The sequence below is a fragment of the Meriones unguiculatus genome, chromosome 7 (genome assembly GCF_030254825.1).
Source record: "Meriones unguiculatus strain TT.TT164.6M chromosome 7, Bangor_MerUng_6.1, whole genome shotgun sequence".
Taxonomy (NCBI): Eukaryota; Metazoa; Chordata; class Mammalia; order Rodentia; family Muridae; genus Meriones; species Meriones unguiculatus.
In genome coordinates this window covers 53,593,068-53,616,653 of record NC_083355.1, presented here as the reverse complement: position 1 = coordinate 53,616,653, position 23,586 = coordinate 53,593,068, and the positions used below count along the sequence as shown (strand labels likewise).

Here is a 23,586-nt window from a genome sequence, read left to right as displayed (position 1 = left end):
TTAGCTTTTGGCAAAAATTGATATAGCCTTTTCTAGAAAGCTCAGACCTATGCTGTGAGAGTACTTTTGCTATGCTTTCTGCTCTTTGTATTATACTCAAAGTCCATTCCTTCATTTCTAAGAGAAAGAAATGCAACTCAGCTGTTTATATCTCAATGTACATAATTAAAAATGATAATTTGATTATGAACCTTATCTAGAGTACCAATTGGCTCTGGCTTTAGACTTTCCCCTTTGACACATGAATTGTTGTCTTTAATGTGTGACATAGCTTCTTACTCCTTGACAGACTAAAAACACTTCAGTAAGTAAAGAGAATAAACTTACTTTAGTGTCACCGTCTTGTGGAATGGTAGAATATACACATAAGAACTGGTGCAGACCCACACAGGCTCTGTATATTCTGCTAGAGTCCCTCTGAGTCATAGGAGCTTTGCTAATGTTGATTTAGTGGCCTTGTTTTCTTAGTGTCTTCCATCCCTTCTAGCGCTTACACTCTTTCCACCTCATTTTCCATAGGGTTCCCTGAGCCCTGAAGGGAGGGATTTGAGAGAGACATTCCATTTAGGGCTGAGTGTTCCAAGGTCTCTCACTCTATTGTCTGGCTGTGGGTCTCTGTGTCTGTTCCCATCTGCTGCAGGAGGAAGCTTCTCTAATGATGGCTGAGCAAGACACTGATCTATGAGCATAGCAGCATGTTATTAGAAATTATTTTGTTGCTACATTTCTTTTCAAACAGTAGTATTTGGTTTTACCCTAGCTTCCTGGGCAAACTAGTCTCAGGTTCTTGGTCACTCATGCACTGATGAGTATGGGTTTCACCTTGTAGAATGGGCTTTAAATCAAATCAAGCATTGGTCACCCCCACAAGCTTTGTGCCACCATTGTCCCAGACTACCTTGTGGGCAGAACTATATTATAGATCAAAGTGTTTATAGTTGAGTTGTTTCTTTTACATTTCTTCTTTGGTAGTGGCATCTTCCTTACCAAAGATGCTGGAACACAGGGCTGAGGGTTCTATGTAAGTACAGCTCACCTTCTCCGTGTTCAATGAGTTGTGTAGGTGTTGTAAACTTAATGTTTTGTACTTTCCACGATCAAGTTTCTGGCTCAAGCTTTTCTTCATTTGAAGGTAATACTAGAGTATTACTTCTTGCTGGTGCCTGGAATAAACCACTCGGTCTCCAACTGCCCCAGCATCTACATACACCACTCACCCAGACCATTTTAGTACAGACAGATGCTCCACACAGAAACTCACTTGATTCTCATCTCTATTCCTGTGGGTCCGATTCATCATTTTCTGTAGCTTCCCTTGGCATCAGGGACAAGGTACCTGTTCCCTATGTATTGTAGAGTTTACAATCATTTTGTCTGCACCTGCTCCTGAAATAGCTCCAAAAAGTCTGAAGGAATAAAATTATCAAGTCCTTCCTAAACCAACTTTTCTCCAGTCTAACCATGGTCAGTTCTTGCAGTGGGGTTTTTCCCATAAGGCAGAAAAGGTTGCTTCTGTGCTGGTGTGAGAAGGAGCAGGGAGGGCAGGTGGCTGCAGTGTCTTCCTTGGTCTTTGAAAGGTGTTCCCAGCCTAATCCTTACAGGACTCAGATGAAAGCCACAGAAAGCACTTGCCTGGTGCCTAGGGCACAGGAATCTCTACATGTGTGTGCAGGTACTTTGGACAATCTTGCTTTATAGAGGGAGAAACCAAGTTTTAGGTAGGCCAGTGTGGCAGAGCCAGATCTCCAGCTCCCAGTCCTCTGCCAACCAGCACTGCTCTTTCAACTACTGGTTGGGAGACAGAATGCCCTCTGTGGCTGGGAGCTCCAAAGTTACTTGCAGTGTCTTGTCTCAAGTGATATTTTTCTCAGCTGGTTATTGCAGTGATAATAATTTCCTGATGTACCAAACCAGGTCGAGTTACTGTTATTTGATTCTGGGTGCTGATTTTGTCATCTGGCATGTTTAATTGGAACCATTGTCCTAGTTAGGGTTCCTATTGCTGTGATGAAACACCTTGACCAAAATTAAGTTTGGGAGGATATGATTTATTTGGATTACACTTCTACATCACTATTCATCAATGAAGGAAGTCAGGACAGGAACTCAAGCAGGTAAGGAACCTGAAAGCAAGAGGCCATAGAGGGATGGTGCATACTGGCTTGCTCATCATGGCTTGCTCTGCCTGATTTCTTATAGAACTCAGGACCATCAGTCCAGGGTGACACCACCAACAATGGGCTTGGCCCTTCCCAGTCAATCACTAGTTAAGAAAGCACTCCACAGGCTTGCCAACAGCCCAGTCCTACGGAGGTGTTTATCGCTCCTCTCCACTGACTCCACCTTGTGTCAAATTGACATAAAACTACCCAGCACAGCCATGGAGAGGAAAATAATGTTTAGCAACTCTGTAGCCATCACATGCAACTGGAAACTTCACACACTGGGTGGGGGAGGTCATGTTTTGTTTCCTACAGGACATCCCCCCACCAACCCAGAGACCAGTGCAGACTGGAACTTCATCTAGAAACCAAAGCAGACTAAAACTTCATCTAGCTGATTAGTAGAACAAGCTATTACATTTTTCTCTGTGTTCAAATGAACTGCTTTCTTGAAAAACTTGCACAGGACTAAATTAAACAAGCAGCATCAGAAGTGGATGAGTCACTGAGCTGTAACAGAGACAGTACTGAGGCCATGAGCAAACCGTTCTAAGATGATTTCCCTGCACTATACAGCCTCACAAAATCATGACACTGGAAGGGCCACAGTGTGATCATTCCACATTCATCTTCTTCTGAATCATCACCTCCCCCAAGTCTTTCATAAAAGAAAATCTTGAGAAAAAGTAATCTAATGACTTCTAAGTAAGTTCTTAAAAGCTGATATAAGGAGAGTTAAAATCCTAGCTCAAATCTCAGCTGTCACTCTGAACCCTCAAAATCCCCCACTTTGAGATGTATTTCACATTTCTTTTTTTCTTCTTGTGACATAAGCTTTTTCAAAAATAGCTTCCATGAAACAGCACAATGTCATCAAAGAAAAATAACTTTCATAATAGTAAGAGAGAGAAGGATCTTTTAAGCAGGACATAGTCACTCTAATTTTCACAAGTCAACTGCTGCATGTGTCTGTGTCTTCTAAAAGACACCTGCTCAGGCCTCTCATGGGAAGTAGGAGATGACTCTCCTAAGAACATTAAAAAAACAGTTTTCAGTTTTTGTATGTGATATTCTGGAGGGAGTCAATTCCCAAAGTCTTTCTCCTTAAGTAACAGCAACAAAAATACAAAAAGTTTTTTTTTTTTTAATGTTCCACAGAGCATGGAAAGGGTGACCCTCATGAAATACACTGGCATGCACTGGGCGCAAGCTTAGCCTGACAGAAGGAAGAACAAGAAAATATGAGCTGGGGCCAGTTCAACTTCAATAAGCCTGATTTGCCCTACAGTTGTCCCTCATTTCCGTTCCACCCTCTTGTTGTTTTCTCTTCACACTTGCTCCTGACAAAGGACTTAAAAGCCTTGCCTGGGTGTAAATGATTATCACCTCAACCTACCTCTCCTGGGGGGATTTTTATAGCAGTGACTAATAAGGGGCTAGGGCAGTGTGCCATAATCCCTGGGCTGATATTTTTTACTTTTTCTTCCTTCCCCTTCCTTCCCCTTCGCTTCCCTCCCTTTTCTTTCCTCCCCTCTCCTTCCCTTTTTCCTCTTCTCCCCTTCCTTCCCTTTCCCTTCCCTTCACTTCCCTCCCTCTTCTCCCTTTCCCTTCTCTTTCTTCCTCTCCCTTTCCTTCCCTCCCCTCCCTTTCCCTTCTCTCTTGTATTGCTTACTTGAGGGAGATGGTAGCAATAACCCAATGTCTAAACTTGAGGAGTATATGTTGTCATGGGAAAGGTCTAGAGGAAATTCACCTTCCTTAAAACCCAAGAGGCTACGTCCCAATGTCATGTGCAAGGCCAGGTTAGAAGTGCCTGGAGAGGCATATTTGTCTTCAGGTTAGTATAAATTAACTCAAAATGGTGAGGACATCTGCTTGGCTTCCTCACAGGCATCAGTTCAGGTTAGTTACCTCATTTCCTATTCCTTGGTAAAAAGAGCAACTACTCACACAGTTGTTGGAAGGATAAAGTAAGCTAATAAATGAATGGGAAGGACAGAGCCTACTAGCTGACCCCTGGTGGCACTCCACAGGTGACAGCAGCATTGCAGCTATACCCAGATACCTTGGTGTCCCTTATGGAAAAGAGTTGAACCCATCCAGGAGAGATGGATGGAGCAGAGAGAGCGGTGAGATGAGAACATGTCTGGGGAATGTTTGATCTTTAAAATAGGTACACCTTCTTACTCCCAGTAACAGAGCAATGCCCAAGAATTCACAGCACTGGAAGAATTTAAATTCTCTACTGCTACAAATAGCATTTTCAGATTTCCTTACAACTCCATAAGATATTTATTTTAAGAAATCTAGTAATTTGTCATTAGTTTTACTTGAAGATTTCAAAATTTCACTTGAGGTAACTAGAGAGACCAGAGGATGATATCACACTAGGTAAGAGTATGTGAGAATAAGAAGGACTGTGACTTGTAAGAACCCGCTGAAGGTGCTCCATACATGCTTCATATATGATATCTACAGTTCTCATAACAGTCCTGCGTAGAGGCAGATCTTCCGTGAAGGTAAACCAACAGGTATATGTGGGAAGCATATACAGAAGGGCAAGGGAAATTCTGTAGATCACTGAAGAGTAAAGGACCACCGAAACTTGGAAATAGTCAAAGAGGCAGATTCTAGTTTATTCATAGATTTGACTTCCAGATCTAGTTGTTGAAAATCACCTATTGTATAAAGATCTGAGAGATGCATCAGTCAAAAAGTGTCAAGATAACTGGTAGTTCTCAAAGCTAGAAGGTAGGGCATTTGATGGAAAGTCTGGAGAGTTGGGAGCTGAGATTCCCAAACCACTGTCATTTCTCTTTCCTCATCTGAAGTCTGTGAGCTGCTTCTCTTTCACCAAGCAGAGGTCAGGATAGGAGAACTGGTGCTGTCTCGTGGTTGGGAAGGGCCCATCCCAAGCCTTCCGGGCTGGGCAATCAGAAAACCCTCTGTATTTGCTTTTAGAATGGACCTTGTCCATTTAGTCCTCTGTGATCTGGCTAACACCAAACCCACACCTCAACACAAGTATTTGTGACTAGATATCTGAAACAATAAATAGTGAACATTTCCCTGGGTTTAAACTCTGAGTATCTGGCCAACAATGTCTACAAGCATTTATCAACAATATGTAAAATCTGTCCTCAGATAGTACCTTTGTCCCGTTATGAAACAGTGAACTAGTTAGCGCTCATTTTAATTTTATATGGCAGCAATGGGCTGTTTCACAGAGGAGACATAAAAGGTCTCTCTGTGGAACTTATACAGAGACCTACATGGAATAAATACAGATAAATATAATTCTCAGAAATACAAATGCATGGTAAATACTGAAGTCCTAAAAGATGGGACAGTAAGCAAAGGCCATGAGTAAATACAAGCTTCACAAGCTCAGTGATGGTAGAATGACCAAACCACCAAACTAGAGAATGGGAGGGACGTGAGAAGCAGAAGAGATGACTGGGTGCTGAGGGCTGTCTAAATCGTCTTTGTTTTCTCCAAGACTAATTAGGGTTGTGATCCACTAAGAACTCTAGGAACTGCTTTGTCTCAGAGCTGCCTGTCATTCCACATATCCTCCTGCCATCGCCACAAGAGGGTGAAACTTGCTGTCCCTACTGGAAGTGAAGGAGGACAGGCTGGGGAGATGGCACATCCAATAGTGTTTGCTGTGCAAATGTGAGGACCTAGGTTTAAACTCCCAGGACCCATGTCATGTACACAGTCATGTGCATTCATAATCCCAATGCTGGAGAAGCAGAGACAGGAAAAATTCTGGAGCATGTTGGCCTGGGCAGCCAGCTACCCAATCAGTGCGCTCTATGTTTTATGAGAGACACTGTCTCAAAAGTAAGGTGGAGATTGGTTGAAGAAGACAGTCAATGTTGACCATGTGAATATGTATGCACACCACACACACACACACACACACACACACACACACACGAGGTCCTTCTTTCATGTCCCTGTTCCCAATTTCCCTGTTGTACTCTTTGCCCCACATTCTCCCTTCCACTTGAACTATGCCCTCCTTTAAACTCTTTTTTTTTCAAGTCTAAGGTTCCTTATTTACTCTCACTAGACACATGTATTTGACACTTAGAGGATAGGATCATTTTGTGGTTCTAAGCCTGGGTAACCTCACTTGACATAATATTTTCCAGTTCTATCCATTTTGTTGGAATTTTCATGATTTCATTTTTTGTTACACCTTAATGCAAAACTATTATGTATATGCACCGCATTTTCACTATCCATCCATCCATTCCTTGGCAGACATCTGGGCTGATTCCTGGCTGCAATGAAAAGAGCTGCTGTGCACGTGTCTCTAGAGTGTCCTTCGGGTGTCTGCCCAGGAGTGGTGCAGCTGGGTCATGAGATAACTCTTCAGAGGTTTTTAAGAGGTCTCTACACTGATTGCCATGGTGACTGCACTAGTTAACACTCCTGTAAGAAATGTAGAAGGCTTCCTCCTTCTCCATGCATCCTTGTCAGTATTTGCTGTCATTTGTTTTCTTGGCTGTAGTTATTCTAACTGAGGTAAGTTAGAATCCCAAATTAGTTTTCATTTGCACTTTTGTAATTGCTAGAGATGTTATGAACATTTAAAAATACTTATTTGCTATTTGTGGGTTTTTTGATAACTGTTCAGATTATTAGCCCATTTTTTGCTTGGCAGTTGGAGTTTTGAGGTGTTTAATTTTTGCCATTCTATATCTAGACATCAACCTCTCGTCTGAAGCAGAGCTGACAGGGTTTTCTTCCATCCTACGGGCTGTCAGTTCATTCTGCTGATAGTTTCTCCTGCTGTGCAGAAGCTTTCATTTCATGAAGTCCCATTTGCCAGTTTGGGGGCCTGCTTTCTATGCTAGTATGGCTCAGAAACTGTTGCCTGTAACTTTGTCCTGAAGCATTTTCCTCTAGCAGTGTTCAACATTTCTATATTAAAAATACAGAAATGAAACTCTCCATCAAACTGGAACTCTGGTTTAGTTTGAAATAAAAATCAAATGGGTTTTAATATCTGTTACTCATGAATGGAAATATGACTTAGTCCTAAATTAGTACTGAGCTCTGTCAAAGTTTGATTACATTTTCCAAATCAGGAGAAAGAAGAATATGCCCAATGAGGGACAATAGAGTATTCTACAAATCTTCATTATTAGGAGGCAAATCTTAGTCCTTAAGGCTTCCAATTTTTTCATAATTTTGTCTTCTGAAGCCACTTGGAATAATGCATCCTTTCCAGCCTCGTATTGGGACAGCTATTCCTACATGAAGACCACCTGTCACTGTGCTTTTGATAGGCATTCTCCCTGGATACCTTCTTTTACCAGAATCCTCAGCATCCAGGAAGGAGATTGGTTTTTAGATACTTCTCTCCTCTGGTTTATCCACAGCAGTTCTATTAGAAGAGGCCAAGAATTAAAAAGGATCATCATATATTGTCTCACACATAGAAAGGCATTCCATTCAACTCATATCCACTGTATCTTCCTCATTTAGTGTCTTTGTGACCCTCAGTTTCCTTCCTCCCCATGCAGGCCTTACTATTTGTGGATACCACTTAGCTATATGCCTTTGCTCCTTTTCCTGAAATATAAATAGTGTTCGGTGCCTAATTTTCTTTTCTCATGCCTCATATCACCTTTGTTCCCCATATTTAAGTTCTCTGTTGGGGCATGTGGATTTCCTTAAATGTGTAGCTCTTTTACAGCAATCAATTATCCTTTGTAATTACTCCTCAATTACAGATCCCAGTTCTTTCTCATTAAAGACCAGACAGAAATGCGCCTGTTCTCTTATTCAGCTGCAATTTGCCAATCTGCAGATCGAAGCTTCAGAGCACATTCACTGAGGGGCACAATTTGAGGTATTTGTGCTTTTTCATCCAAGACAGCTGGACTTTCTGCTCTGAGCCCTCCTGGCAATAAGAGACTGAGCACTTCTTCCCTCTGAACCTCTGCTCTGGTTTCCCTCGTCTCTGCCAAATACAAAGGAGAAACAAATACAGTGGTGTGTGCAGTGGGTGGAGGAGAGACAGGTAGCATGTTTTTAAATCCCTGGCCCGACGGAAAACCCTTTTCTCCTAGCTCCCAGGTGTCTTTGTAGCGGATACCCGCTTTGTCACTCTGAGGCTGTGAACTGAAGATAGCGGCCCTTTCTCTTTACTTCTGGCCATGCTGAGGTTTTGAAGTTCTTTCCTTCCGTGTGTCCCCTTTATTGATTGATGTTATTTGTTGCTGTAACAAATGTGATTTCCTATTTTATTAGACAGTTGCCCTAAAAAATCTACAAGTTAAGAGTTTATTCACTGCATACTTAAAATTTCAGATGAGTGGAGACTGGGCATTTGAGAAGAACACGCCTCTTTAGAAGCTTAATTTAAAATTCCACTCAGCAGCCCTTTGGAGATGTAAATTGAGGGAGCTGCTCTCCTTTTGGACAGCTTAATGATCTGTAGTTAATAGTAAGAGGCTGATGGGCAGATGCAGTACAGCTGGGCTTAGGTTGGTCTTTCTCAGCTCTCCAAATGCGATAGTGATTACAGCCATCAAGACCGGAAGCAAAAACACAAAGAGTGGGCAGCAGGCTGTCAGCATGACCCACCTGTCTAGCTCCAGACACACTAAACCTCCCAGAGCGCCAGAGGAGTGCTGGATTTAGGGCCAACTTCTTTTCTCTTGAATGTCACTACATTTGTGAAAAACTGAGTGTAGGTTCTTGAAGCTATACGGGGGAGCACAGAGGAGAAATAGTTCTTAAGATGTGGTGTGAGGGGGGAGGACGGGTAATAGACCAGAAGGGACCACTGGAGGAGAGAAGAGAGCTAGCCAAGGAGGAACAGAGGACAGGGGAGAGGACTAGAAGAGACGGATCAAGGAAAAAAGATATGTATGAGAACGCCATAGCGATAACTCATCACTTTGTATGCTGATTTAAAAAAAAAATCAGAAGGAAGAAAGGAAGGAAAGAAGAAAGAAGGCAGTCTTTGAAGAACAAATTGTTAAGTCTGAGAGTCATACAGTGCATTATACTGGAGGCAGTTGCTGAGTGTGAAAATTTGGTTCTGGGCTAGGGGACAGCTCAGTGGGTAAAACATAGCGAGTTCTGAGCCCCAGAACCCACATAAAAACCAGCTGCACACATTGTCTGAAACCCCAAAATGTCTCCCCTGTGAGATGGAAGATGTAAACATGAGAGAAGAATCCAAAGCTAGCAGGCCAGAGTTAGCCTGGCTTATGTTTGAGAGGAAAAAAAAAAAAATTACAAGGTGTTACCATCACATCCATTAGAAGATTGTCCTCAAGAGCCAGGAAAACACAAGCCAATTTCAGAGAGCTGACACAGCAGAACTACTTGAAAGGGAGAGTCAGTGATAGCCTGGGCTCTCAACCTGTCTCCAAAACAAACCAAAATCATGAATAGTGGTGAAAATGTGGAGGAACTGCAACATTTGTGTGCTGTTGGCAGCTGTGTGAAGATGGCACAGTAGAGTATAGTATGGCAGTTTCTCTAAGTTAAAATTGTATTAGCCATATGGTCCAGTAATTCTGCTTCTAGGTATCTACCTCACACAACTGAAAGCAGCATCTTAAAGAAGTGTCTGTACATGTGTTTCTAGTAGAACTATCCACAACATCCCAAAGCTAGATGGAACCTGAATGTCCATGCAGGATGACGACACAAACAAAATATAGTGAATGCTCTGCCTGAAGCAGTTCAATCCGCAGAGACCAAGAATGGATGGTGGTTGTTGGGGTGAGGAAAGAGAGAATGGGGAGTTACTGTTTAGTGAAGAGTTTTGGTTTTGCACAGTGACAGAGTTCTGTGAAATAGATGTTGGTAATTATTGCACAACAATATAAAAATAGCTGTGAACACAGAAATGGTTGTTTCTCAGATATGGTTAACATGCTACTTAAGTTATACCATAATGTGTTTCACCACAGTATTTTAAAAAAACTAGTGATTACCCAACTCTCACCCCTTCAAACTATAATAACAACCAATCTGGCAAGAGAGATCTATGAGTGCAATAGTGGCATGAGTGATATGGCCATAAACAGCTGGTTTCCAATTGGCTTGAAAGCATGCTTCACAGAGGGGAAATGCATGCCTGGCATCTGACCAAGGCCCCATGGCTGAGGAGTGCATCAGCTCCAGAGGAAAACCTACTACTAGTTATTATTTTGCTAACTTGACACTGTATCAGATTGCTCTCCAATTTCTTATTTCTATAGCATATTTTAGCTCTTAAACCCCACCAGAGAAGTCTTTCTTTGTTCAAGAAAAACTCAGAAGTAGTTAAAGTATATAGATTAAATGTCTATGGAGTGCTCAACCACAGATGGTATATCTATATCACACCCCATCACTCCCACAAGGCTCTATCATGGGGTCATAAAAGCCAGAGGTCAAGGAAGATCAGATGGAAATAGGGTCTTTTGGACACGACAGGGTCACTGCAATTGCATTTGACTGTACAAGACCTGCACAACATAAAGCCAATCTACATTCTATAATAGACCGTGGAGGGCCTCTGAAACCCCTTCTCTAGGTGAGGCTCTATTGAGAATGATGACTGCTGTGAAAGGGAAAGTGACTTTTCTTTAAGAGTATGGTCCCATGCGGCTCCACCAAACTCTACTCAGCGGGTTATATGCAAGGAGGAGGAGGAAATGGAAGAGGGGGAAGAGGAAGAGAAGGAAGAGGAGGAGAAGAAGGAAGAGGAGAATGAGGAATAGGAAGGAAGAGGATGATGACAAAGAGAACAGAGAGGATGAGGATGAGAACAAGGAGGAAGAGAAAAAAGAAGAAGAAAAGGAAGAAGAAAAAGAACAACAACAACAAAGGAATGAAAACAAGAAGATGATGACTACAATAACATGAAGTTGGAAAGAGTGCAAAAGGATGTGGGGTAGATTTGGGAAGAGATAAGGGAAGGAGTGGAGGCAAATATAATCAAAATATATTGTATGCATATATGAAATTCTCAAAGAATTTTGAAGCATATAATAAATAGGAAGGCTAGAGAGATGGCTTAGTGGTTAAGTGCACTGGCTGCTCTTCTCGACGACCTTGGTTTGAATTCACAGCACCCTCATGGCCGCTCACAATTGTCTATAACTCCAGTCATTGGGGATCCAATGCCCTCTTCTGGCCTTTGTGGGTACCAGGCACCCACATGGTACACAGACATACATGCAGGCAAGACACCCATATATATATATATATATATATATACATTTTAATATTTTAATATATATATTAAAATGTAAAGGAGAAGAGCCAGCAGAGAAATTAGATCTGGTCTTTGTAAAGAACTAATCATAAATGTGCTTTTGTTTTCTTAACAGAGTCACTTTTCTCTCAAGAAGGGAGCTGCAGCTTTAGGGATCGGAACAGACAGCGTGATTCTGATTAAATGTGATGAGAGGTGAGCAATGAACCTGCAACCCTGTTGGTTAACAATTTAAAATTTCCCCACAGATACCTCTTTGTCTGCAAAGAGGTTGTGACTACTGGGCAGAAATGCTTTGGTCTGAGACATGACCAGGCCTTTCCTTTGGAGCACAGGATTGCTTGTATTCTCCAGATGTTCCTTGAAACCAATGAAGCCTTGCACAATTCCTGGATAAGCTGGAACCTTTGTGAAATCAATCAAAACTGTCTTCTCTCGCCGGTGTAGAGGGATGTTTATCTCTTGGGCACATTAGCAGCAGATGATTGGAGCAGTGATTGATGCTGAGGCAGCTTAGCAGCATGGATTATGTAAACTTACTGAAGTAAATGATACCTCATCAACAGCTTTGGGCAGCAACTAAAGGGTTCTCTTGAGGAAAGTGTGTCTTTATTGGCACCCAGAATTCATAGCTTTCTAGGAAATGGGTATGATACCATTGTGAGGAAAGCAGTAAAAAACATCTTCAGGCTATCCATGACTGACTGATAAATCTAGAACTTATGAAAAATCAGATTCAAGCTTTAAAGGACTAGGTGAGAACTTTCACTAAATTAAAAGAAAGCAAATTAGTGAGACATTGATTGGTCCAAAGGTGTTTCTCAGACAGCTGTGCTCTGACTGCCACCATGCCAGCAGGCACCGGAAAACTCATCTCAGTTCTCTGACAGCAGGCAGTGTTGGTGGTAAGATGCCATAGATCAGAAGAGGACTGTATGTTTGGATTTTCAGTGCTGGGTATATTGTGGCTGGAATGGTGGGTTTGCCCTTATTTTTAAACAAAAGGTTTGCAGTTGGAGGGGACTGTTCTAGTGGAGGAAATCGGAGTACACCTTCAGAAGGGCAGACCCACAGCCATATGTGGAGGGAGATCAACACAGCTATCCTCCTTTGATTGGTGCTCATGGGAGCTGGCTTTGGTGGTCTGTTTAAAGTGAAACTCAGCCCTTAGTTGAAACTGTAAGGGACAGATGTCACATGTAGTCTATTTAAGTTTTCATTTGATTGGACTGTGTTCTCCTGAGTTGAAAATAAAAAAGCATTCTAAGTTTATATAGACTCCAATAAAAGTAGAGTAAGATGGGGCAATATAAACAGGCAGTTCATCACTTGTGGTCTTAATAGAGAATACCATAACTGACAATTATTTTTCTGTGTAAAATTGAATTATAACCAAAAGAATAAGGTGTAAAGTAACTCACAAGCCCAAATTTAAGAGTTTTCTTTCCTTGCTAGTAAGAATGTTAATATTCCTTGGTTGAATGTCAGTCTCAGAAAAGACCCTGTGCCCAGATATATTTGGTCCTTGTGGAGCTCCTATCCTTTCCCCATCAGACTAACTCCCCTTCTTTCTTATGATTCCCTGTACTCTGCCAAAGGGTTGGTCATGAGTCTTTGCTTTGAAAACACTGCTAGTTAGAGTCTTTCAGATGCGCTCAGTAGACTCCTGTCATACGTTCAATGCACATCCCATCTGTCTTTCTAAATGAAGATTGATCATCTTACCCCATGTCCGCTCAATTGATTATCTTTTTTAGGTGTATAGATTTCATTATGTTTATCATATCTTATAGGTCTATATAAGTGAGTATATCCCATGTTTGTCTTTCTCCTTCTGGGATATTTCACTCAGAATGATCTTTTCTAGATCCCACCATTTGCCTGCAAATTTCATGATTTCCTCCTTTTTGATTGCTGAGTAGTATTCCATTGTATAAAAATACCACAATTTCTGTACCCATTCCACCGTTGATGGACATCTGGGTTGTTTCCAGGTTCTGGCTATTACAAATAGAGCTGCTATAAACATGGTTGAGCAAGTGTCCTTTTTGTGTACTTGAACAAACTTTGGGTATATACCTAGCAGTGGTATAGCTGGGTCTGGAGGAAGCACTATTCCTATTTGTCTTAGAAAGCGCCAGATAGCTTTCCAGAGTGGTTGTACCAGTTTACATTCCCACCAGCAGTGGAGCAGGGTTCCCCTTTCTCCACAACCTCTCCAGCATGTATTATCGCTTGAGTTTTTCATCTTGGCCATTCTGATGGGTGTAAGGTGATATCTCAGGGTCGTTTTGATTTGCATTTCCCTGATGGCTAATGAGGATGAGCATTTCTTTAAGTGTTTTTCTGCCATTCGATATTCCTCTGTCGAGAATTCTCTGTTTAGCTCTGTTCCCCATTTTTTAATTGGGTTACTTGGTTTGCTTCATGTATGGATATAACCTAGAACCTCCACTCAGATGTAGCCTGTGGTAGCTCAGTAACCAATTGGTTTCCCAAAGTGAGGGGAACAGGGACTATTTCTAACAGGAACTCAATGACTGGCTCTTTGGTCTCCCCATCCCCGAAGGGAGGAGCAGTCCTGTTAGGCCACAGAGGAGGGCTTTGCAGCCAGTCCTGAAGATACCTGATAAAACAGGATCAGATGAATGGGGAGGAGGTCCCCCCTATCAGTGGACTTGGAAAGGGGCACGGTGGAGATGAGGGAGGGAGGGAGGGACTGGGAGGGAATGAGGGATCGGGACATGGCTGGGATACAGAGTTAATAAAATGTAACTGATAAAAAAAAATAAAATAAAAAAAAAGAAAAAAAAAAGAATGTTAATATTCTCAGTGATAGGTTACTGAATCCTTATTCATATCTCACTGGGTCTATTCTTTTTCTCAAAGTTGGTATAATCTCACTTGGAAGTAATAGGCACAGGGTTTTTGTTTATAATTTTTATTTTTATATTAATTACAGTTTATTTACTTTGTATCCCAGCTATAGCCCCCTCCCTCATTCACTCCCAATCCCACCCTCCCTCCCTCTAAATCCCTCTCTCCCTCCCTCATCTCCTTTCTGCCCCTCTCCAAGTCCACTGATAGGGGAGGTCCTCCTCCCCTTCTATCTGACCCTAGTTTATCAGGTCTCATCAGGACTGACTGCAATGTCCTCCTCTGTGAGGCACAGGTTTTTTAATTAGTGGAATCCAAATTAGTGGCATGTTCATGTGTCTTAAGGACAGAAAAGTACATTAATATTTAGGGGAATATATTTGTGAATATTTTAATTTTGAAATTAGAATACTTCACTTAAGAAAAAGATGTTTCTCAAAGCAAAAGAAATGTGTGTTTTATGAATGATAATTTGGAAGGGTACAGAATTCATATATGATCAATACGGACCCTGTGAGTGACTGTTTTGCTACAGTACACAGGCAGGCATGATGCCTGTGGTTACAGATGGCACAAATGCCATGGAATAGGTAACAATTGAAGAATGGGAGTATGACTACAGGGGAGTCACACATTGGTTCATACACACCTAATTGTACTTCTGGAGGAAGAATGGTGAGAGTTAAATGGATAAAAAGGAACGGGAAAATGTTTCAGGCAGGGAACAGAGCAAATTCCAAACATGAATCACATAACAATCAAGGGTAGAAAGATGTGGTCACAATGTCCTTGTCAGGAAGGAGCTCAAGAGCCATGTTAAGCTGACTTTCAGTTGAAATCACAGAATGCCACTAAGGTGTCTTTCTCAGGGAGGTAACAGTAGAGCTGTTTGTAAGATCATCTTAAATGAGGATGGCACGTGGATTAGAGGCGAGGCTTTGGCAGCAGTGGTGATAACATGAACAAGGAACAGCAAAGAGTTGGGAAGATTGCATGGAGACTGCATGAGTGGCACGCAGGCTGAGGGGTGGGCCAAGGATAGATGCTGGACTCTGGCTTCCCACGTCAGGTAGTTCAGTACTGTTCTCTGGGATTAGGCAATCTGACTGAGAGAAGGAGTTATGGCGACGTAAAGATGTTAAGTTTATAAGACATCATGGGAGAATAACAGGTGGTAGTTGGACAGGTGAGCTGGGGGACAAAAGCAGCCGTGTCGCAGTGGACCTTGGAAAGATCCCAGGAAAGAAACAACCACCAAAGAAGAGCCACAGTGTCAGAGACAGCCAGAAGGGGGGACTCAGAAGCCACGAGAGTTTCCAGAGGCAGAAACCGGTCAACAGCGTCAACTCAGCCTCCAGCGAAGTGTGGGGACTAACTGCCGATTGATAGCACTGCGATTAGAAGGAGGAAGTTGCTTCGGCTGTCAGAGCTGGTTCAGTGGAGGGATGAGGACAGAAGGCAGCTTATAGGACTGACAGCAAGTGGTAGGTGTGGAAAGGAAGAAACAGCATAAATTAAGTGTCCATGTCCTAAAGGGTTTGTGTGCTCGGTTTTGTGTGCCTGTTAATATTGACAGGTCAAAACCAGGAAGGAAGTGTTGACCCCAACATGACTTAAACATTTTTTTCAATTTTTAGCTAACAAATATGTAAAGTTTTTATACATTTATTATGTAAAGTAATGGATACTATAAGAAATATAACCATCAATGACTGTCTTTTTTCTCAAAGTTGTCATAATCTGATTTGAAAACAGATTAAATCTATAATGATTTATAATAATGATCAAATATAATGATCAAGATATATTTAATGATTAAAATCAACTAGCAAATGGAAGAAATCAGAAGTACTCCATAATATCATACTAATTTATTTTTATATTAAAATGATCTTCAAAATGTGTGTAAGCCACGAATGGTGGCACATGCCTGTACATCACTCAGGGAGGCAGAGATCTGCGTGCAAGGCCAGCCTGGTCTACAAAGTGAGTCCAGTACAACCAAGGCTACCCTGTCTTGAAAAAAGAGATGTCTGTGTATACATGTATGTATTCATGTGTCATGTGTGGTGTCTGTGTACGTGTGTGTAAGCACATGCATGATGAAGCCAGAGGACAGCCTCATTTGTTGTTTTCTTCAGGTGCTGGTCACCTGAAGATAGGTCTCTATCTTTTGAGATAGGTCTCTCATTGGCCAGAAACTCGCTGGTTAGTCTGGTGGCTAAGCCCAGCACCACCACCACAATCACCACCTGGCACAGTGCTCACGCAGTTCTTCACTTTCCTTTAGTCTGGAGGCTTCCCTCCACTGTCCTTTGCCTTTCATGAGATGCTTTGTTTTCTTTTCTGTTTTAATTTCTTTTCTTTCTCTCTTACTCTGATGCCCAGGCTGAGTTCCTAAGTGCTGGGATTTCAGGTATGCTTGAGAATACCTAAGCTAGATCATTTATTTGGATTGTCTGATTTTTGTCGTGATTCAATTCAAGGGATGTGTCTGGAGCATGACTTCCAGGGAAGCGTGACTTTCTCCTGAGCATCTCCTCAGGAGGTTGGACTCATTATTGCAATGCCAACTATAAATATAAAATAACTGCACCCTCTTCGCAGTGAGTGCGTGATTTGAAGAAGTAGCTATGTGTCCTGCGGCATTCAGCCTCTAGTTAGTTAAACACCCACGTCTAATTCTTACCTGAATTGCTCTGGTGGTTGCAAATGGTCACTTTCTAACTCCATCATTTCTTGCTTATTCGTCAATCCCTGCATTCCATAGACAGGAGGCTCATTCTGTGTTTTTTGTGTCTTATCTTTTTCCCTCTTGCTCTATCACCCACATGGACTCGTGGGTAGTTTCAGAAACTAATTCTCTCCTTTACCATCTTCCACTCACTCTCTCCACTCTCTTCCATTTCTCCATTTCTTTTTCTTTTCCCTTCAGACTTCCCTTCCTGTTATCTCAATTGCTAGTAATTTGCTGCAACTGTACAGGAGATAACTCTGACAGAGACACAAGAGACACATGATACCTAGTTGCCACGGTGGTAGCAGGACTTAGGGGCTGCACCCAGCTCAGACAACAAGAATTCTATTAAGCTACTCTGACTAATGTCCTTAGAAAGCAAATTAACTCCTAGTGTTCTGTACACAGTTTTTGCTGTATTAAAAACACTCCCCCAGCTTTTGATATTACACCTCCCTGTGCTTGTTAAAGTACCACATTTTTATCCTACAATTTACTAAAACAACTGAAAGTGTAAATAATCTGGGGTCATTAAACTGAGGCTGTTAATGACTTCCTTCAGGCCCCTGGGGAGCACCTAAGAGCACAAAAACAGGACAGACTATACAAGAGACACTGAACCAACCAATTATTACAGAGCAGAGTGGGAAGCCAAAGCATCCAATTTCCTTTGAGTTTCTACATAGAGAACTCAAGGAATTTATGTTGTCCTATATGAGGAAGTTACAGAACAGTAACAACTGAGACCCATTGCTTATTACATGTAGGCACAGCCCGCCTGCTGCACATATTGATCTAATGAAGTCATTTCATTAGAAAACAAAGTGATATATTTGCCTCATGTGATCCCTTACTGACACAGTATATTATGATATGTGGCCACACTGGCAACAACTTAAAACAATATGGTGAGGTGTTCTTTCTCATTCAGCTTATAACATACCTACAGATGCTATGTCCAAGGTCATCTGGCTGGTAAGCGAAGAGTCTGGACTAAGAGAACTGCTCCATTTCACCAGTTAAGAAGACTATTTTCTCTTCCATAATTAGTACAGTCAAATGCAAGACAGCATCTTAACTTCATTGCATGCACATTTCAGGGGCATCCCACGCCCACACCTTAAAACCATCGCAATGACAATATGCCCATCAGACAACAGCTCATCACCCTTTCCTTGCCAGCCAAGCACCATTTATTTTTATTATATATTCTCTAAGAATTTGGCAGAGTATTTTATCACTCTTGGTCCCCACTCAGAAAAGTATGTTCACACAGTGACTTTTGGCAAGAAATTTTAGCATAATGCCCCCAAGGTTTGTCTGTTTCTATCGTGGAATATCTACCTCCTCAGGGGTAAATGACATCCCATTGTACACATGTGTACCACATTTGTTGATTCATTTTTCAGTTTGGGGTATGAGAATCCATTAGCTCCTTGGTTAAATTTATTCCTGATTATTTTGTTCTTTTCAGTTGAAATGTGTTGTTTTCTTATTCTCTCCTTTGGATAGATCATTGCTGGCATATAGGATACAACTGATTTTTTTCCCCTGTGGATTTGGGTGTCAAGCAACCTCACTGTATTCATTATTACTTCTAAACAATTTTTTGGTGGAGTCTTTAGTGTCCTATCCATTTGATCATGTCATCTGACAGAAGAAACCTTTCCTTTCTGTCACACGTGGCTGGGTTTTCCTTTCTTTTCTTGCCTGGTGTCCCTGGTTAGGACTCACGGTGCTATGTTTACCAGCAGTGACAAGACATGTCATCCTTGTCTTGTTTCTGATCTTTCCTCCCAACTTTTCAGCACGGAGTACAGTGTGCTAACTGTGGGCTTTGCATAAATTGCCTCAAGTGCATTTGCATATGTTTTTTCTACACCTAATTCATCTGGAGTTTTTATCATGAAGGGTTGTTGACTCCTGTCAAATGCTGTTCCTGCAGCTATGGAGATGTTCACATTTTTGTCTTTCATTCTGTTGATTTGATGTATTATGCTTTTTTTATTTGTGTATGTTGGCACACCAGGTATCACAAGATAAATCATGTTTGGCTGTGGTGTTGGATCCTTTTGAAATATTGCAGTGTTGAGCTTCTCAGTTCCCTTGAAGGTTCTTTCATCTGTTATTATCCTTTGGGCTTCATCTCTTGTGGTGTCTTTTCCTTATTTTCATATCAAGGTAATTCTGGCCTTGAAGAAAGGGTTTAGAATAATAATTTCCCCCTTATACAGAAGACACTAGACATTCTTAATGATCTCTATTTAAATGTTTAATGAAATTTACTAGTAAAGCCAGTAGGTTATGAGGTGAGTTTTGATGGTAAAATTTTTATTACTGATTCAATCTCTTGTCAAAGCTTGGACTTTCCATTACCTAAAGAAGAATGTTTGCAGAAAAAAAATTTAAGATATATTTTATTTTTATTAATTATAGTTTATTCATTTTTGTATCCCACCTGTAGCACCCTCCCTCTTCCCCTCCCAATCTCTCTCTTCTCCACCTATGCCCCTCCCCCAGTCCACTGATAGGGGAGGTTCTCCTCCCCTTCCTTCTGATCTTAGTCTATCAGGTCTTATCATGACTGGCTGCATTGTCTTCCTCTGTGGCCTGGTAAGGCTGGACCTCCCTGAGGGAGAGGTGATCAAAGAGCCAGCCACTGAGTTCATGTCAGAAACAGACTCTGTTCCCATTACTAGGGAACCCACTTGGACATTGAGCTGCCATGGGATACATATGTCCAGGGATTCTAGGTTATAGCCATGAATGGTCCTTGGTTAAAGTATCAGTCTCAAAAAAGACCCCTGTGTCCAGATTTTTTGGTTCTGTTGTTCTCCTTGTGGAGCTCCTGTCCCCTCCAGGTCTTTCTATATCCCCCTTCTTTCATAAGATTCCCTGCACTCTGCCCAAAGTTTAGCTATTAGTTTCAGCCTCTCTTTGATATCCTACAGGGTAGAGTCTTTCAGAGGCCCTCTGTGGTAGGCTCCTGTCCTGTTCTGTTTTCTTCCTCTTCTCATGTCCATCCCTTTGCCTTTCTGAATGAGGATTGAGCATCTTACCCAGAGTATGCCATCTTGCTTAGCTTCTTTAGGTGCGCAGATTTTGGTATGTTTATCCTATATTATATGTCTAGTATCCACTTGTGAGTGAGTGTATACCCTGTGTGTCTTTCTGCTTCTGGGATAGCTCACTCAAAATGATCTTTTCCAGATCCCACCATTTACCTGCAAATTTCATGATTTCCTTGTTTTTAATTGCTGAGTAGTTTTCCATTGTGTAAACGTACCACAATTTCTGTATCCATTCCTCGACTGAGGGGCATCTGGGTTGTTTTCAGTTTCTGGCTATTACAAATAGAGCTGCTACAAACATTGTTGAGCAAATGTCCTTGTTGTATACTTGAGAATCGTTTGGATATATGCCTAGGGGTGATATAGCTGGATCTTGAGGTAGCACTATTCCTAATTGTTTGAGAAAGCACCAGATTGATTTCCAGAGTGGTTGTACAAGTTTACATTCCCACCAGCAGTGGAGGGTTCCCTTTTCTCCACATCCTCTCCAGCATGTGTTGTCACTTGAGTTTTTTATCTTAGCCATTCTGATGGGTCTAAGGTGACATCTCAGGGTTGTTTTGATTTGCATTTTCCTGATGACTAAGGATGTTGAGTTCTTTAAGTGTTTCTCTGCCATTCCATATTCCTCTATTGAGAATTCTCTGTTTAGTTCTGTATCCCATTTTTTAATTGGGTTACTTGATTTGTTGCTGTTTAACTTCTTAAGTTCTTTATATATTCTGGATATTAGCCCTCTGTCAGACAGTCTGTAGGCTGTCGTTTTGTTCTGACGACAGTGTCCTTTGCTTTACAGAAGCTTTTCAGTTTCATGAGGTCCCATTTATTGATTGTTGATCTTAGAGCCTGTGCTGTTGGTGTTCTGTTCAGGAAGTTGTCTCCTGTGCCAATGAGTTCATTTAAAGAGTGTCATTTTTCTTAACTTTAATGGATGAGTATCTAGGGTACTACCTTTGGTATAATACTGACACTTCCCAGAGAAAACCTTCCCTTTGCCAGCAGATTTCTACTGCAAATAGCTTCTTGGTTAGGGTAGGGCCTTTTGTCCACTTCTCCCTCCCAGGGTTGAGTCTTTTTTTCTATGGAGTCTTTCTGAATCTATGTGGGTCTTGCGTACACTGTCACAGTATCTGTGAGCCAGTGTGAACATCAGTGTGGCTGTGTCTATGAGGTGCTGTTTTCTTGGAGTGTTCCATCACCTCTGGCTCCTAACAGATTTTTTTGCTTCCCCTTCTAAGCAGATCCTTGACCCTTGAGGGGATGGGTTTGATGAATATATGGCATTTAGGACTGAGTATTTAGTGTTTCTCACGCTCTGCACATTGCCCAGTTGTGGGTCTCTGTGTGAATTCCTATCTACTGTAGAAAGTCTCTCTGATGAGAGCTGAGCAAGGCTGTGCTCTATGGGTACAGTAGTGTGACAGTAAAAATAATTTTATTGCTATGTCCCATTATCAGAATAATAATAGTAGGTTTTGTCCTAGGTCCATGCCCTATCTATTTTAGGTTCTTGCCCACCTGGCAGTATCAGGTAGGTTCCATCTCACAGAGTGGGCCTCACAGCATGAATTGAAAAGGGGGTTTACACAGGGTCTCACTATGCAGCTCAGGCTGTTTCGAAACTCACTATGTAGACAGGCTGGCTTTGAACTCACAGAGAGCCTCCTGCTTCTGCCTTCTGAGTGTTAAAGGAGTGTGTCACTACACCCAGCTACATCATTAATTTTTAGTGTTCTACAAAAGCCATTGTCATTTTATTCTGACTTCATGTTAATTAGAATAATGGTTTAGTACATGATGTTGTATGTTAGACAGTGTTTTGTGTTTTGCATTTTATAGTGTTTATGCTTCCCACTCCATTTAGTACAGGTCCACCCTTGCCATTCATGAGCTCCTTGAAGGAAGGAGTTACTGCCTTTGGGTCCATGGCCATGCAGGGATGCACCACAGACCACAATTCATGGTATCACACCACAAAGACTTTCCTAACTGACCAGCATCTTTCTGGAATTTTACCCAGGCAACTTTGTATCTGACAGTATAGCATGACTTTTTAAAAGTTATACGTTACCAAAACCTTCAATATGAAGTCATACAAAACCCTCAGCTTGGTTCCTCAGCCCTCACCCAGCTGTCAGTACCTTCTACCATATTAATGGCCGGTTATTGTGAGGTTATTGGATGTGTAAACATGAAAGGCATTTGTGTTGTAGAGATCCCAGTAGGTCAGGCATAGAGAACAGAAAGCCGCCATACAGAACCTCTTATTGCTATGAGGCACTTATCTGGAAAGGCTAGAAACCACCCAGGCAGCTCCACGTCCTCAGGAAAGCCTGCTGGTGGCCACCCAGCTTTCTCTGCCCCATGGCCTAATAGCAGGCAGAGGAGGTGTGCGCTACATCTGGAGCCCCTTCTGCTTGTTGCCTGATAGCCACAAGGGCTCTGGACCATGGATCATATGGAAAGTCTTTATCTGGCTTGTTGCTTTATTACAGTGCTTCCTGGGCCGAGAGAACGTTGCTAGAGCATTATTTCTCTACATTTGAAACTGCGTCTCCCTGCATCATAATCATCTGCGTGCATGTTCAAAATGCAGCTTCCTATCTATTTGTCCATCTCTCCCGCATGTTAGCATGGAGAAGGCCTGGAGCATAAACTATTCTGTCACCTTATACACCAGATCATAAAATAATATCTGCACATTGTAAGTGCTTATAAATATCAGCTCAATAACTTAATTCTTCAACTCTATACCAACCTATTGAATCAAAATCCCTAAGACTGAAGCCAAGAAATTTACATTTTAAAACAGTATTTGAGTGACTCTTTTTAGGCATGCTAAATATTAGGCATTGGTATCCAAAAGTAATCCAGTGAATTCTGACGTCAAAAAATGAAAGGTTGTTTCGGTGTTGTTCAGCAACCAGTATTACTCAGGCAACCACATTGTTGCGATTTTGCGGGTACATATTCCCTGTCCTGTCTGGAGGACACTGCCTATCGAAGGTATCATGAGCCTCCAGCTCTTGTTATTGCTCGGCCTCCTCTTCTGAGATTTCCCGGAGCCCTGGGTGTCAGGGTTGCATTACAAGTATATCACCTGGAGTTGGGCAGCCCACAGTTACTCTGCATTTTGTCCAGTTGTAGGTCTCAGCAGTAGTTCCATATGTCGCAAAAAGAAACTTCTTTGAATAGGGGGACACATGTGCATCTGAGAAACACTAAATGGGATCATCAGGTTGTGTAACATGTGTGCCTATGTGTGAAGAAAAGATCTTGAATTGGGGAGCAGAGGAAACAACATGGGGGGAGTTAGAGAAGGGAGGAAGGCTGGATGTGACGTAGATACAGTGCTCACGGATAAAGTTCTCAAAACAAAATAAAATTAATAAAAAACAACGATAAGTCTGTGTCCACAGTCCCATACTGTCTGTCTGCTCAGATGTTAATATTCTTGAATTCCAACCTGGAAATGTAATAGGAAGTAAATTCTGCATT

General features: G+C 41.8%; 1 protein-coding gene across 1 annotated transcript in view; it reads left to right on the top strand.

Moving 5' to 3' along the window:
* Gad2 (glutamate decarboxylase 2) overlaps positions 1 to 23,586 on the top strand; it is a 66,650-nt gene that overhangs the window by 14,667 nt on the left and 28,397 nt on the right. The window contains exon 8 of the mRNA XM_060387449.1: positions 11,519 to 11,598. Coding sequence (XP_060243432.1) covers positions 11,519 to 11,598 — 80 coding nt within the window. The remainder of the gene's footprint in view (positions 1 to 11,518; positions 11,599 to 23,586) is intronic.